Source organism: Hypomesus nipponensis, chromosome 15 (assembly GCF_054491055.1).
Source record: "Hypomesus nipponensis isolate SF chromosome 15, ASM5449105v1, whole genome shotgun sequence".
NCBI lineage: Eukaryota > Metazoa > Chordata > Actinopteri > Osmeriformes > Osmeridae > Hypomesus > Hypomesus nipponensis.
Window position 1 is genome coordinate 9,778,082 of NC_140375.1, and position 17,311 is coordinate 9,795,392.

General features: G+C 46.0%; 1 protein-coding gene across 4 annotated transcripts in view; it reads left to right on the plus strand.

Annotated features, from left to right (window-relative positions):
- The window catches only part of bcas3 (BCAS3 microtubule associated cell migration factor), a 196,270-nt gene that overhangs the window by 17,075 nt on the left and 161,884 nt on the right, over positions 1-17,311 (plus strand). For all 4 annotated transcript variants that reach the window (XM_084673587.1, XM_084673586.1, XM_084673585.1 and 1 more), the window contains exons 8-13: positions 4,016-4,123; positions 4,401-4,477; positions 6,785-6,861; positions 7,470-7,553; positions 9,581-9,751; positions 12,167-12,260. In XM_084673587.1, the coding sequence (XP_084529713.1) occupies positions 4,016-4,123; positions 4,401-4,477; positions 6,785-6,861; positions 7,470-7,553; positions 9,581-9,751; positions 12,167-12,260 (611 nt within the window). The remainder of the gene's footprint in view (positions 1-4,015; positions 4,124-4,400; positions 4,478-6,784; positions 6,862-7,469; positions 7,554-9,580; positions 9,752-12,166; positions 12,261-17,311) is intronic.

Genomic DNA, 17,311 nt, shown 5'->3' on the forward strand with positions numbered 1-17,311 from the left:
CATACAGATTAAAACCCTTCCAATTCCGTCAACAAGAAGTCACCCTTTCAGAGAAGCGCAAGCGCAGCATACTCGTGTTACAGCTAAAATAACAGATGCCATAATGTTTCTTAAAAAAGCACATGATTAAATGGTATGTGTTTGACATAATGGCCATAACGACCATTGTAAGCCTTTGTGTTGCTAAAATACAGACTCACTCCGGTTGTAAAAGGCTCATACGGGTTCTGTGTCAACAGTTTTCTTTTTATGTCTGCTAGCTACAGTAGCAGCACTGGATAATAAATGACCCTGATTCATGGTTCTTTTTATTGGTGAGCCTTTTTTGACAGGAGATGGATTTAGCAGGTTGCTAAATGCTTGGCTTATTTTTTATTTATTTTTTATTACTTTACAACATAGTACTTTGTAATTATCTAGTAATTTAGGATTAGGCAAATTCCTGTCTGATATATTGTGAGGTTGGAAAAGGCCAAGGTCATCCATTTTTCAATTCAGACCACTTAGTCTTTAAGATGGAGGTCAAACTGCCTGCCTGTGTGTGTGTGTGTGTGTGTGTGATCTTTTTCCAGACATAACCTGTAATTCCTTTTCCCTGTTTTGCACCTTCTCAAAGAAAATCTAATGTACAGTCTTTGTACAATGGAAGTGGCCTGAGTGGTCTGAATATGAATATTTTGCAGTGCGTGTTTATCTTGCTCTCACACAGCAACTGTTTTTGACCCTTTTCTATCCATCAGACCCAAAGACCAGCTTGAGTAATAGTAATTGACACGTTGATCTAATAGCCATCATAACAGTCCTATTACTGAGCCAGGGAATGGCGCTCAGTGTCACCTTAACATGTGCAAGGACTGACAGTCAGCCATGATCCATAATGATCATTGTGATTTAGCCCTGCTTTCAACCCACGCCTCCAAGTCCCCAGCACCAGGAAATTATATTACCACTGACCCTGCATTGCTTCCATTAGAACTGGGTCATTTATTAAAATACTGCCAAAGCAAAACAATGGAATTGTGGGCCATTTTTATTCTATAATAGATGACTATCACCATCCCATGAATCAATTCCAGAGTTTGTTGCTTGCAAAAAGCTTTGAATTAGATTGATCTGACCCTGATAATGCTGAAATCGATGAAGCAGCCGCCAGCAAACAGGTTTTTGAAAAGTGCAACATATTAATTGCAAGGTTTTACATTGAATCGGTAATCCTAGCTTTGCCGGGACATAGACGGGTGTGCTGTTGTCTCACTGTAAAGTCTCCAGAAAAAGCCCTTCTGACTAGCAGCAGGGAGGTGTACTGCTCTGGAGATCTGAATACAGACTCCCACTCCTAATGGGACACCTCTTTTATCTTCTTTCTTACTGCTTACAGAGAGTGAAGGGTGGAATGCACTCACACTGACATGCACACAGTGTCGGACAGAGCGACAGACACATGCGCACACAGTGTGCTCACACAGCGCCGAGACGGTGTTTTATTTCTCTGGCTTGACTGCGAGATCTGAGGGCTCCTGTGGCGCCGTGGCTGCAGCAAACTGTCCAGACGCTGGCTTGGGAAGCGTTCTCCTGCACCCAGAGCGTGTGTGCAGTATGCATGTGTGCCCCGTGGGCGGGTGTGTTATACGCAATGTCAGGGAGTGTGTATGTCAGGGTTTGGAAGTTGTGGCAGGGCTGAATTGGTTTATATTGTATGAGTGTTTGTGTGTGAGATCTTGTGTGTGGTTCAATATATCCGTTGCTGTGAGACAGTGAGGGGTCGAGTGTCGAGTTGGGTGTCTGAAGTTCGTGCGAGAGAGAGGGTAGGATGGGGAAGGACAGAAAGGGTGAGACGGTGGGAGAAATGGGGGGGGAGAGCAAGCTGGGTGTTGGGTGATTCTTTTGGCTCCGTCTTTGGGAGTGTGGAGCATTGTTCGTGTCTGGGGCGTCCAGCCTAGCTCCCTGTTGTGGTGCTGCTTACACACTCACACTAATCCTGTCATGGTCTCACTCTAAACACACACTGGAACCATCGGCTAGGATCAAAGATTGGCGAACCCTGACATGGTGCCCCCCTGAAAGAACATTTACAGGTCTTGTGTCCTGTACGGCCCAAAAGCTCTTCACAAGCTTTACTTTCTGTCCGTTACCATTTAATAAATAAGAACAAGATTTCCAACAAGAAACTGCCAAGCTAGCCTAGCTTAAAATTGCCTAGCATGTTTGGTTGCACGCATATTCAACTTCCATAAATTCAGCCAAAGGAAGATTAATTTCCTTTCAATCTGGTTTCTATTGGTGTTTCTTTGCCAGGGACTTTTTCCTGCCACTGTGCCTCTGTTTGCCCTTTTGGGGCCTCCTGTCCAGCTCCACAGACAGTAATACTGTTTGGCGTTTGCTGCTATGGCAAAAGCAAAAATAAATACAGTGTACAGAGGGTCGAACATGAACACCACTTACATAAATACCATGTCTACTTGACCAGAGAAAAAACGAGGAAACAAAATCAGAAAAATAATATTCCAGTAAAAAGTGAGAGAGAAGGATAGATGGGATAGACTGGCTTTTATTTTACCGGCAAAGTTCAAAGATGCTCTCATTGAGAGAATTACGACAAATTAAAACTCTTTATCTGGTCTCGATCACTTCTACGACATGGGGCTATCGAGTAGCAGTGACGTCCCACAGCTTTTTCACATTGAACTCCTCTTAAGTGCTTCCATGTTCCTGGCAATTTGTGGCCACTTTAAGATGTCTTGGCTGCTTTGTGATGCCCTGATATGTGCAAATTTAAAAAAAGGGATTTTTTTTCAATGGCTCGTCCGCAGTATTTCATCCACTGTTTGTGTCTGTCAAGAGGTCTGAATGGGATTAGCAGATCCTCTTCCGCCATTAAAAGACAAAGAGTGGTGGTGCTTGAGAAGGCAGACGGACACTACATCTGTAATGCGACCACAAGAGACGATTTGGTCACTGAATTCGCATGGTGATATGTATTATGACTTCTGTCCTAAGCTTACACAGCTGTTGCGCATGAAGGAGGTGGAGCCTAATAACTTGTTACTCATGGCAAATGCCTTAGGGGAACCTGTCCATAAATTGTCAATCCCCTGTCATTATTTAGGCTCGTTGGGATGACATATGTGGTTGTTGGACCGTAAGAGAAGATCCACATTGATCAAGTCATCAATTGACTTCCTTCCCTATTGACTAATCTCGTAACCATCACAAATCAATATGTCGGGAGTCTAGGATAGTACCTTATGCAACCACTTCAAAGTTTATTAGGTTTTACATTGCCTGTGATGACAGACCATTATTACTATTCAATGGGAAAGAGTTCAAATCAAGCAATTTCTAAACCAGCATGTTATAAAGTCAAGCGTTTCGGAGCCAATTTATTTTTGCATCTCAAATGTTCGGCAGAGCCTCAGGCAGAGATTGATGTGGATTACAATTGGATTGAATATGAACCAGAGGAGTAAATAGGCTTCTGAAAGCCAATAGCCCCATGTCTTTTGAAACAAAACCAATTTCTACATCTCAGCCTCGTATCTCTCGAGAGTGCTGGCCAATGAGGCACCACAAGCTTTGCCAGTGGGGATCGAAAGTTAGAGACAAGGGAAAGAGGCTTGATGAGAATTTATGTTAGAATTTCCCTCTGCCAGCAGCCACTGGTGTTAGATAGCCCCTCCAATATTCCCTCTCTATCTGTTGATAGAGAAGTGTCCAGGAAATGTGTGCATTACATGACAAAGCGTTTCCCTTCTTGTGTTTCTCCTCCCTTTCATTGTTGGTATTTTTGTGCAAGCAGTCCAGAAAGAGCCTTCTGGAATGGAAACATATACTGTGTGAAACCTCTAGAGACTTTGGAGAGGAAAGGAAGAGATGCTTCTTGCAGCCACACAAAGGCTGTGTGTGTCAAGAGTTTACGCTTGGCAAAAGAACATGAAGTCATGCATCAAATAATATTGCCCGCTGAAGATCATTGTTCCAAATTGATCTTTGATGTGTAAAATGTTTGTGCTTAAAGAACAAGTCCCCCGTACTGCTGTGTGGACCTGTACTCTCTACGGACAGGGGAGATGGTCAAGTCTATTCAGTTCAAGACACCCATCTACGACCTACACTGCAACAAAGAGTATGTGCAATCTTTCTGTTTCCCACTTTTACTACACAATGCTGAGCTCATTGGTAGGACTAGTTTAATGAATTGTAGTGTATTAAAATTATGTATTAAAAGCTGTGTGGAGAAAGACCGTCAAGTCCAACATGAACTAATGCCATTCTGGCATCAGCAAGATTTGAATATGTATTAGATCATGTTGCTTGATAAGAAATGCACTGGTTTTCATGTGTTTCTTTTGTTTGTGTATTTTTGCAGATATCCTAAACATTTTCTTTTTTTATTCTTTCAGGATTCTGGTTGTTGTCCTGCAGGAGAAGATAGCTGCATTTGATAGCTGTACCTTCACCAAAAAATTCTTTGTTACAAGTAAGCCACTGTGAACTCTGCGACATCTACAAGGGACTTTTTATGTGTCGTTTAACACCAGAACAAGTTTATTTTCTTTGTCACTTTCATCCATAACAAGCTAAAAGCAGGAATTCCCCTCTGATTAACTTCACACATTGTACTTCTTATCAGCGTGCAGCACACTTGTAACACAAATACACAGACATTTTAGCCAAGCAGTTTTATAAATTGCTGAAAGCAATTTACACTTACTAAAAAGAGACATGCAATACGTTTATATAGATGAAGGCATTCTCAAACTGTTTTTATTGATATTTCAAAATATATATTTTTACTTCCCAACCCCTCTACTGATGCTATTGTCCCTATAATAATAGGAAAACAAATCAAAGACCAAAACACATCAGAAGACCATTGCTGTCCACTTAACTCATTGACTGCAGTAAACTGCCATTAGAACCGGCTTTAATGTGTCTTGTCTTTGTCTGCCTGCCTTCCCTGTCGGTCTGGGCCACAGGAAACCAAACATACTCAATAGTTATTAAATGTTCTATTGAATGAGGCTTCCGGATTGTAACATAGAGACACGTCTTTTGGGGCGGAAGAGGGGCAAGCACGATAGCATCCTGTGATGTGGGTCCTGATTTGATGAGGTGGCGTGTCTCTGTACAGTGTTGTTCTTCAGGGAGGAGATGGGGGCACATGTTTTTGAGTGTTCAGGGCAGATGTTTTAACGTTCCTCCAGACTCTCTTGAATGATATAGACCATGGAGATGCCCCTAAAATGTAATTGTTTGCAGGATAATAATATTTTGAGGACCCTCCTTTGCTTCACTGATTTTTCATTTTTGTTTTCAAATGTATTCCATGATCCTGAGCTATTGTTTATCTTTCATCTAATATTTTCACTTTGGATTTACTAGTGCTTTCTATAATAATTTCATAAACATTTCTTTGGGAACTTTCACAGACATTTAGACTTTGTTCATTCCCCTTTGCTCAGTTTCTCCTCCTCCCCTCCCTCCCCTCTTTCTTATCCTCTGTTCCTCCTCTCTTCACCTCTCCTCCCCTCTTCCTTCCCTCCTCTCCCCTCTCCCCACACAGGATGTGTCAGACACATGTTATCTCACTGCCTGGGCTCCCTTTGGCCTTGGAGAGGCACAAAAGGGCTTTAGCATTACTACTGTGCCTTGTGGCTTACCTCAAGCCCCATACTCCCCGCCTCCCCGGCCCCAGCCCCGGCCCAGGCCCAGGCCCAGGCTCGGCACACTAAATTACTGTCTGCCTCCATCTCATCTGCACCCTGAGCACTAAATTACTGTCAGGCTGTTCTCTTCCCCCTACACTCTATGCCACATGCACTCACATGACCTTGTGGGTGTACGTGTGTCTTGTGTGTGTGTGTGTGTGTGTGTATGTATGTTGTGCTTAATTGTATGTCATGTGTCTATTTTTTAATGTATGGTGTGTACGTGTGTCAGTTTGGATGTGTATATACAGTATGTTCAATGGGTTAGGATTTGTCCATGTCTCTATCTGCAGGCATTTATGGCAATATCCATCATGTCTACAGCTCTGTTTACTTGCACATGTTTATATGTTGTGGTGACTGTTTGATTTATGCTAATTTATTTCCTACACTTCTACTTGTATTTAAACTAGTACTATTCCTTGTGACTGCTGTGCATGACAGTTTACATTGACAGCAGTTTTTCCCCTCATAGTTCATCTGTTAGGAAATGTATGTATTTATCAATAAATATGTGTTGTTTGTTGCCATTAGTGTAACTGCAAAGATGCATGTATGTGCACGTGTGTGTGCATGCGTGTGTATGTGTGTTTGTATATGTATGCTCACTGCTCCCTCATGGATCAGTGTGTCTGCCAGTCAGTCAGTACAGGAGCCATGCTCACTTTATTGGGTGCCACAGACTCCATTAGGTCATGCGGCTCAAGTGAAAAGGAAAAAGACACATGCACACACACCCACGCAAACACACACACCCACACACAGACACACACAACCTTCTGGGTCATTCCCTCGTTACCCTGTCATTAATCTTCTCAAGCAGGATACTCCTTACTAACACATTAATGGCTTAAGAGAGACTCAGACAGACAGTCATATACTCAGGGGACATGGGGCCCCAAAGAAAATGGCTACCACATTAGCAGAAATCACTGATAACTAAATCTGACATACTTAAAGCAAGGGACATCTATTAGTCTTTCCCAGTGCATGCCTCAGAAAGTACATTTTCAGAAGATAAAAATGTTTCTCATTCAAGTTCATTAATGAACAAAGTCAACCTTTTGTATTTCCAGGCTGCTACCCATGTCCTGGTCCCAACCTAAACCCGATTGCCCTCGGAGGCCGCTGGCTAGCCTATGCAGAGAACAAGGTAGGGGATACTGCACACACTTTTATGCACCCGAATGCAGATGTGCTTATCACTACAAGAGCATATTTACAATCCCCCCCCAATTTCCCCTTCTCTAATCTGCTGAAATACACAATTCATTCCAGGAAGAGTCCACTAGAAATGATAGCATTTGAAAATCAACAGATGTAAAGTTCTTTTTGGGGTTATTTAATGGGATTTTTGCAGTTGTGGCCCATATAAAAAGCAAGTCTGCAATATGTTTCATGGATAATTGAGTCTGGTAGTTTTCTGATAACGTTGGGCCACTCAAAGTAATTGACAGATGGGGTCAGTGTTTGTGTAACCGCCTGTTTTTGGTCTGGAAAACGTTCTAGAAAATGTACCAAATATATTTCCGATTATAAAGGAAAACTGTTTTGTATGTCTCTCTGGGACGTGGGGATTCCTACTGGGAATAACATTTCATATGGACTATTGACGATAGTTGTAATCTGTGCACCTTCAGCTTCGCACCTGATTCTGAAGTTATTTAATTCAAGTTGTTAATGATCCTCTGCCGGAGCTTTTTCCCACGTCAGGTTCTTCATCTCACAATCGATCACTTCCTATCCTTCGTTTCCATATAGCTGATCCGCTCTCACCAGTCGCGAGGAGGCGCCTGCGGTGACAATGCCCAGTCCTACACAGCCACGGTCATCAGTGCTGCTAAAGTGAGTTGATGTACAAGCAGCACACACATAGGTCCTAGGTGAAAAACATCTATCGTGGTCTCTTTTGAATGGTTATGTGATTACCAACATCTAAGCTTTCATACGAGCTGTTATTAGATCCACCTTGCTTTCCTGGTGAGGGAGACACAGTTATGAGGCACTCCATCAACCCTGCTTGTCTAAAGGAGCTTTCACACAGTAATCCATCCCTCAATAGGTTTGCATTACTTCTCTGCTGGAGAGCACTGCTTGGGCTAAGTCGCTAACTGCTAACAGCCCTTTGATACCAAGCGAAATTTATGTAGCCGGTCGCTATTTTGCGCTAGCGTAGCGACTCCTCATATGGTTTCAGTCTCTTCTCATATCCACCCCGTCTCCCATAAGAGAAGCAAATTGATTTATGAAGACTGAACAACTTATTCCCTTGTTCCGTGCCCTCCATTCTCCTTAATGAGCTCTAACGGCTAGCGTGAGAGAAGCCCCATTAGCGAGCTAATGGTCGCATACATCAAAAAGAGCTACGTTGCTAAAGGGATTGCCTAGCGGAGGTAAACAAGGTTAAGGGGTCCTGAAATCCAGACATCTTGTCTGCTGTAACCATGGACGGCCTACAACCATATATCTCAATACACGTGTCACGGCCTCTCCTCTGGTCCGTGTAGCGACCTTCTGGCTACAACTTAAGGTATAGCTGCTACCCAGACCGTCAAGTTGGGTCGGGGGTTGTGGAAGGTTTCTAAAAGGAGACCAGGGAGAAGAGAATAAGTCAAATATGGACCAGAACATAAGCTTTTTTAAACCTGCTACTGTATCCAACTGTAGGCTGCTTTATTCTTGCTCATGTATCAACTGTTATTTTTCAGAATTGATGTAACTTTATACTTTAACTGGTTTTAACTTTTCATTTCATACACCTTTAGGTGGAAATATGATAAGCTCTGCATGGCCTCAGTTTTAAACACTCGAAGCACAAAGGAATTTGTTTTTCTGTCTGTGTGTGTGTGCGTGTTTGTGTGTGTGCTCTTCTGGAGACTCCTGTGTCCTCTCAGGTCCTAGCCAGGGTGTCTGACTCAAACACACCTCTGTGGCCCCGCTGAAGGAAATGGATAATGCTACTTAAGTGGAGTCTATCTCCCCCTCTACACTGTACTGAACTAATGGAGTCAGCTGTGGTTCTGTGTGTCTCTATGTGTGTGTGTCAGCGCAAAGGGCCCCAGAGAGCCTAATCAGGCATTCAGGCCAGGCAGCACTGTCAATACGGCGTGGCGCCTCGTGTTTGTCGGATTTGTGGATCACACACACCACTCCCTCCTCTCGCTCTGCGACTCCGCCATGCCCACTAACAGACTGTCTGCCTGCGCGCGTGTGTGTAAATTGCTGGGAGCCCCATCAATTATTAAGCGAGGCGTTTGGCTCCTAATTGATCAACACTAATGTGTTTTCTAATCACTGCAGGTGGAGTTCTTAGTGCTAGTCCAAACAGGAGCCATTGATCTGTGCAGAGATTCCGGGTGGGGTTGTGGGGGACTGGTGGCAGACACAAAGACAGACACACACACACACACGGCTCCTGCTGTTTCAGCACTCCCCGTCATCATCAGCTGGCTGGATAGCACTGAGCAAACAGGCACTTTGACACACACACACATACACACACACAGTCACACACACATACATAGTCACACACACAAGCACCCAGACGGAGTGACTGGTAGTTGTCTATTGACCATCAATGTAGCTCTCACCCAGCCGTCTATATTGACCAACACTCCAGTACTGTCTCCCTCAATGCTAAAATCCATCGCACAACACAGGCTGAGGTGGCCCCTTTACAGGAAAGGTCTCCCATGCAGACCTCAACCTCATGTTATCTGTCAGTGACAATGCATGTTTGAACTGGACTTGTTTGAACTGGACTTTGTCCAACATTACTGTCAAACACAAAACAACAGTGTACTGATCTGTCTCTTCACTCTCCTATTTATTATATTTTCTCTTTTCTCTCTCTCATTTCTCGCTTTCAACAGACTCTAAAGACAGGTCTAACTATGGTGGGCAAAGTTGTGACTCAGCTGGCTGGCACCCTGCCAGCGGGCACCCCAGATGAGGAGGGGGCACCGCACAGCGCCACACGGCGCAGCCCTCACGCCCCCGGAGTCGTCACCGTCATTGACACGCACACCGTTGGAGAAGGACAGGTATGGTAGTGTGTTTGACTGCTTTAGGCAATGGCATAACTGTCAGTTTGTCCCTTGACTAAATCTATTTGTTTTTGGTCAACTAATGAACGTCTATTTTTCCCTTCACCTTACCTTTAATCTAAAATAACTTTTCAATTGCAGTTAGAGCCTTGCTTCTAAACCACTGTGGCTGCCCGGAAACGGCTGCCAGGTGGCCAAACCCCATCCCTTGGTTTAGACAAACACACACAGACACAGCAAAGGTTAAATCGGTGTACTTTTTAGCAGTTCATATTTTCCCACCTTCGTCAAGTTCAACCTCAATAAACACACCTCCCGGGTTATTCTGCGGATCGCTGGGAAAGGGGAAGAAAACCTTCCAGGCCAAACCTTTTTCTGCCACCCGTGTGCAAATGTGGCAGCCCACCTCACACCTCACAGACACATTCAAAGGTGTGATTGGATTTGCTTGCGTACACGTTTTCACAGCTTTGGGTTTTTGCTACCATGGTCCTGTCTGTTTTTAGCAGTGGGTTAGGGGAAGGAGGGAAACTAGGTAAATACGTTGCTGTTTGTGTATGTGTGTGTGTGTGTGTGTGTGTGTGTGTGTGGTGGTGGTGAGGGGGGGGGGGTTGTATGAATGAATGACTTGCGAAGCACACCAACAGCAACCTCACAAGACGTTAAAAGGTACTTGTACTTGTCAGCTTCCTGTCATGAGAGCACTGCCCTTTTCTCACCGTCTCTCAGCTTCCTCCAAGAAACTGAACAGGGACAGAGTAAACAGTACGATACATTTTCTGGACTAAATCTTAGTACTTTTAACACCTACGCGTCACAGTTTGAACTCCTTGATTCTGATCTACAACCAGAAAACCAAGTGTGAGAAGCAGAAACCTCATCAGAATTGCAGCATTTAGCCTACATTTTAAATCCCACTAGCACTTACTTGAAAGGAGGAGGGAATATTATTGCCACCATCCGTCCCACTGTGCACATGGGGCTGTCCGTTCAAGCCTATCCACCCCTGGTGCTCATCGTGCCCCCTACACACACACACACACGCACAAACACGCACGCACGGTGCTCCTGGAAGCCTGGACCCACAATCCCTCAGAGGCACGCCTGCACTGTGTCACCAGACGTTTTGCAGTAACTCTACACTCACCAGGAGCAGGGGAGAGACAGAGCAAACACACAAGGAGAAGGAGGAGGAGGAAAAATTTGTATTTCATTGTGACTTCAGCAAATGGTTGTGTCCAATGGCTCGGGATGAAGTCATGATATGATTGTTTTTTTAACCCGGTCGCTGTAACATTGGAGCAGCCTCAGTCTTGTTGTTTGTCCACCTCTTGTGTGGGGGAAACATCTTGTTAACTGTTGTTCTCTCTCACACACACACACACACACACACCTCCCCTTACTCCTGTGTAATAGGCTTACCCACCAGAGCCAGCCCTGGTCCGACACTAATTCTCTTTTCAAAGGGCTCCAGCAGGATTCCCTCACAGAACAACATTGTCTGCCTGCGCCATAATAAAAGGGATCTGGTTTATGTCACCCAGCCGTTTCTTTCTTTTTCTCCTCCCCTTGTTCTTTTTTCTCTCTTTCCCTCTGGTGTAAAATGAAGGCCTTCGTTTCTGCTGGCTGTTTTCTGTTTGGACCAGCTCTTATTAAAACATTTCAACCCCACTAGTCCTTCCTGCAGCACTGGGGCCAGATTTGACACCGCTTTCTGTCTCTTTTTCTTTCTGTCTCTCTTTCATTCTCTGTCTTTCTTTGTCTCTATCTCTGTCTCTCTTTCTTTCTGTCTCTCTCTGTCTCTTTCTGTCTCTTTTTGTCTTGTCCCTCTCCATCTCTTTTTCTACGCCGCTTTCTTTTTCCTATTTTCCTTCTCTTTCATGCTTGTTCCTTCTCTGTATTCCTTTCTCCCTCTCCTTTCCTCCTTGCCTCATGTATGGGCTTAGTTCTAATCTCTTTTCATGACCTAAGTTTATATCACATACACAGACACTGGGAGACACACACTTGAGTTTCAGGCGGTGTCCCTTTACTAAGATGTACAGAGAAAATTCATTTTCTGGTGAACCAATGTGTAAACCAAGTGGGTGAATTGTTCTTTCATAAGAGGATATTGTCTATCCACAAGGGGGCAATACTCATTATCAGTGTGATTTTGTAGTTAGTTTTTCTGCACACAGACCTTTGGATGAATCAGCATAGTATGTAGATGGTGCTGTAGGCACCAAAGTCATCACACTGGACTTTTTGTCTGTCATCTTCTGGTAAGCAGTGTGTCTAGGGGGGAAGAAACAGAATATGTTTAGTGGCTAGATAGAGTATTAATATGGAACTTTGGAGATCTTGGAAAGTCCCATAGTGGGAATGTTTTGGCTGTGGTGCATGACCATGTGTGTGGTGTTCACCTTTCAGGTCCTGGTGAGTGATGATTCTGATGGAGAAGGAGTTGTGGCCCACTTCCCAGCCCACGATAAGCCCATATCCTGCATGCAGTTCAACCCCAGTGGTGAGTACACAGAGCACTTGCAACACACACACACAAGTGCATGTCAAAACACAAGTGTTTATTTTGGACCGAGAGTACCAATCTGAAGGTTACTTCAGGAAGTTTAAGGGCTCGTTTGGCAGTTCCAAGGCAAGTGAACGATTTAGAGGAATTGAGCCTTGAAAATACATTTTTGGGGAGTGTGTGAAGTTCTGTGTCTCTTATGTGGCGCTGCTGTCCCCGTGGTAACCCTTGCGGGACTCCAGGGTAGGGTGTGACTGGGCCTGTGATGTGGAGAAGTGTGTCTGATGTGTGTGTTACTTGTTGAACGTTTGTCATTCTCCCACTGTGGAGTGAAGTGTCACTGTTACTGCAGGACTTGGTTGACCGAGTGGCCTCCATTGTGTAAAGGCTGCAGGTGAGCCCAGCCCCAGGCACCTGTCTCTCTCTCTCTCTCTCTCTCTCTCTCTCTCTCTCTCTCTCTCTCTCTCTCTCTCTCTCTCTCTCTCTCGCCACACATACACACACGAAACAACTATGAACACAGACCATTCATTTACTCACATACACACACACACACCACTGGCTAGGGACACAGCCCTTTCACTTACTCATACACACTTTTTGACTGGCCTTGATGTCTAGCCGACACCCTTAAGAGCCGCCCTGGGTGTATGAAGTATTGGGTTCCGCTCATCTTCTCACTCATAAGAGGGCTATCTTGAGTCTGGAGTGTCTGTGTCTGGGGTCAGCCCCCATAATTCATTTGACATCCTGTCGTCTGTGTCACAACACGGTCTCAGCTGGTTAAAACACAATGTAAACCATCCATGCCATTCTCCACCGCCACTCTCTCTCTTTCCTAGTCCTCTCTTCTTTTCTCTCTTTTCCCTCTTTGCCTTTCTTTCGCTCTTTGATTTTCTTTCTCTTTATTGTTCCCCTCCCTTCAGTCGGTCTTCAGTTTGAGCCAGAGTGTCTTAAACCTGCTTCACTCTACACCATGCTGTGTCCTGGCTTCTTTTGTGTGTGTGTGTGTGTGTGTGTGTTTGTCTGAGGGCCTGCTGGAAGTGCATGTAATAAAAAAGCTGCTGAAAGATGGCGCTCACTGTGACCTCCAGTTCCACTGGAATTCTTCACATGCTTAGGCTACAGACTGAATGGTGCTCCTCCAAGGAAAAGGCTCATATTGAAGACAGAGGCACCAGTGTCCTCACACACACGTTAGCACTGTACTTATACAAAACAACATTGTACTTACACACTCCAGCACACACTACACACACTTACTAAGTTCTCATACTTACACTGATATTCTATCTATGAGCTCTTGGCTCATGAGTCATAGTATCCAAGACAATGACCCTGGCATCCATTGCAGGCTGTTCCCCAGGGGAGCACCAAATTGTGTGTGTGAGTGAAGTGAGAATTGATCAGAGAATGTTTTCAGACTGTGCTATGTGGAGGTGAAGATGAGACAAAATGTTTCTACTCTCTTCACCTTCCCTCCCTCCCACCATCTCTTTACCCTCCCTCCCTCCCTCCCTCCCTCCCTCCCTCCCTCCCTCCCTCCCTCCCTCCCTCCCTCCCTCCCTCCCTCCCTCCCTCCCTCCCTCCCTCCCTCCCTCCCTCCCTCCCTCCCTCCCTCCCTCCCTCCCTCCCTCCCTCCCTCCCTCCCTCCCTCCCTCCCTCCCTCCCTCCCTCCCTCCCTCCCTCCCTCCCTCCCTCCCTCCCTCCCTCCCTCCCTCCCTCCCTCCCTCCCTCCCTCCCTCCCTCCCTCCCTCCCTCCCTCCCTCCCTCCCTCCCTCCTTCTTTATTCTCATTTACACACAAAGGCACACAACACACAAAGTACTAGTACCCACACTACCGATATCAATAAGAGCTCTCGGCGTATGAGTCATAGTTTCTCAGACAATGACCCACACATCCATAGCACGCTGTTCCCTGGTAAACACCCGATTAAAACTAGAAGGACAGGGCTTAAACTCTGTCAGACTCAAGGTTGATGAATCAGGCTCTGAACGCAGGGTTTTATGAGCGGGCCTGACATTTATGGTATTTCAAAATGCCAAAGATTTTAGATCGTACCTTGCTGGTGATGGATACAGGAATTAGACTTGCTTGATGTAGACCAGCATTTCAGTATGCTACTCTTGAGATTTAGCAGCAACAGTAAAACAATGGAGAAACAACGCATGCATACTCCCGTGTGCTCAATGTCTGGGCTTGAGGTTTTCTCCTGGTTGGAGAAGTGCTCATCTGGATCTGCAGTCCATATACGGTTTGCCTCCAATGTCCAAGGCCTACTGAATTGAACAGAGGAATTGGTTTGAGACATCATACCAGATCTGTGATACCAAACCTCACAAAACTAGAGACTGAATAACCACCATGAATACATAGATAATACATAATACAAGTTGAGAAGCTGCATGGTGAAGGGCTTCTTGTCTGCCCCTTTGTGACCTGGCACAAACACCTCAAGGGGGCGCACATGGTTCACCGAGGTTCCCTTGCGTCAACCTTTGCCCCATAACTGTGTGTGGAGCCGGATTGAACAGGAGATAAAGATCATGGTGCCAGCGCTCTGGTCAACCGCACAGCTACGGTCAACCGTGACCGGCTTTCATCTTTATGACCAAGGTTCAGAGAGAAAGCCTTCACTGTAAAACGGACCTCAACACACTATCCCACCTCCATTCACAACATATTGGGTCTTTAACTCCAGGAAAGCTTCGGGGGCCAACTTTTAATTAGGTAAGAATGCCGTCAAAACGTTTTGCTGGCTGTGGGAGATGGGGTGGGCGTTCAGTAAAAGGGACCTAAAGTTACACGTATCTGTTCCAGAAGAACCCACAACGTAATGTTCAAAGAAACCAACGTTGTAGTCCCTGTCTCACCAAAGAAAACGACCCCCCCACACACACACCCGTCTCTAGACAACCCTCAAGTCAACAAGCCAACAGCCCCCCAGCGCCCGTTCCATTACTCTGCCCCAGCTGTGTGTTTTTAGATAGCTGAGGGGGTGCTGTCAACCCCCCCACGCACACACACACACACACACACCCGCACCTGTCTTGATCTAACTCCCAAATAATGTGCCCGTTACCGCTTAATTGCAGAACCCCTCATAAGTGTTTTGAATGATTACATCGGTCAGGCACCAGAGGAGCACCCCTGGAAAACAAACAAGCGGCCCTCATTTTGGTCCGTTAATGAGATCAGGACGAATGCTTGCCGCAAGAGGTCCTTACTAGCATGCTATCATTTGGGACTCTTTAATCATTAAGCCGTCCGCATGATCAAAAATGTCTCTGGCATTGTTGTCTTAAGTACTGCTCGTTTCCAGGACGGCCAGAAAAGGAGTCTGGAGTTGTCCTGAAACCCTGGTTGCCTTCAAGCTGCCCCGACTGGCCCAAGATGAACTATTCCAGAAGCTCAGAAAAAAAGTGTATTTTTATGTGGGTGCCTACGTGTCTGTGTAAATGTGTGTGTGTGTGTGTGTGCTGGGGGCAAGGGAGTGTTACCTCTGTGATCTGGGCCTGTATGTGGCTCCCTCCACTGTGGTCAAGTGGAGGACACCACCCCCCTATAACGTCTAAAGCCCCAGCATGAAACAATGCCATGACTGGATGCGTCTGGAAAGTCCAGAGCCTGCTCTGGGGCTGTTATGTAACAAACCCCAAAGGCCTGTGTATGTTGGACTCACAACAGAGAGGGGGGGGGATGGTGGTGGTGGTGGGGAGGTGGCGCAGCCAGGCCGCGGACGGTGCAGTTTTGGGGCGGCTGGCGCTCTGTCACTGTGGCGTCTCTGCTTTCTATTCCTAGTGGTGTAATTAGAGGACGGCGTTGAAGGCGGTCGTGGAGCGTTCCTCTGAACAGCTGCAGTGTGTTGTGTGTGAGCTGTGAGTGTTTTTCACCTCCTCACGCCCACGCTCCTTGACTTTGGTCATCGGCTCGAGTCGCGGGTCAGATAGCACTGTGTGTGTGTGTCTGTGTGAAAGAGAATGCTTGTGTGTCTGAAAAGGGAATTGATCAGAGAATAGTATCAGACTGCTGTATGGCGATGATTAAGAAGCAACACACAATGTCCCTCCACGCTTCACCTCTCCTCCCTTGCTTCTTTTTCTCTCTCTCTCTCTCTCTCTCTCTCTCTCTCTCTCTCTCTCTCTCTCTCTCTCTCTCTCTCTCTCTCTCTCTCTCTCTCTCTCTCTCTCTCTCTCTCTCTTGTCATCTCTCTCTCTCTCTCTCTTGTCATCTCTCTCTCTCTCCCCTCCCCCCCCTCCCCCGAGGCTGCACCTCCATTTACCTCAGAGAATAGAACCGCTCTTAGAGAGGCTACATGTATCTCTCTCTCTCACTCTCCATGTCTCCTGCTGTCTCTCCTACTGTCTTTCTCATTCATCTCTCTTTCTGTTGAATCGATTGATATCACTCATGTACACTAGGCAACCTCCTCGTCCATACAGTCTTATGTAACCCCCTCCTTTTTTCCCTCTTTTCTTTGCCTTTCTCACACACACAGACACACACACACACAGCTTCTCGTGCACACTCTCTTGTACAGTGCACTGTTCAAACCTATCTGACATTGAATCCCCCACACCTTACTACAGCACTCCAACCAAGACTTTCTAATTGAGCTTCAAGACGGGAAGTTTTGGAATCTCTTCAAAGGATGTCACATGAGGCCTGAGCACATGTCATGCCACGCTGCCACGTCCCACCAAACCCCCGGCCCGTGTTTAGCAACACAGCGCTGTAATGACTAGCCTGTGGAATGGGCCGTGACTGCGGAAAGCAGCGGAGCAGCTGTGCCGTGACGAAGATTCTCTGCGGTGTCATAACTCTGTCCCTGCGTCCCACTGATGTGTGAGAGGGAGCGGCCCCCGGCCCAAAGCCCCAGATCCCACACACACATGCTGAACACGAGGGAAGACACCCCGTGCTCACCAGCGGCTGCACACACGCACACCAGCCCCGCTCATTCGGCATGAAACGAGTTGTGTCTTCGCACAGAGCTAGTAATTAGCTCTCGCGGCTCCCCCGCCTCTGTGATTTACGCCTGAAAA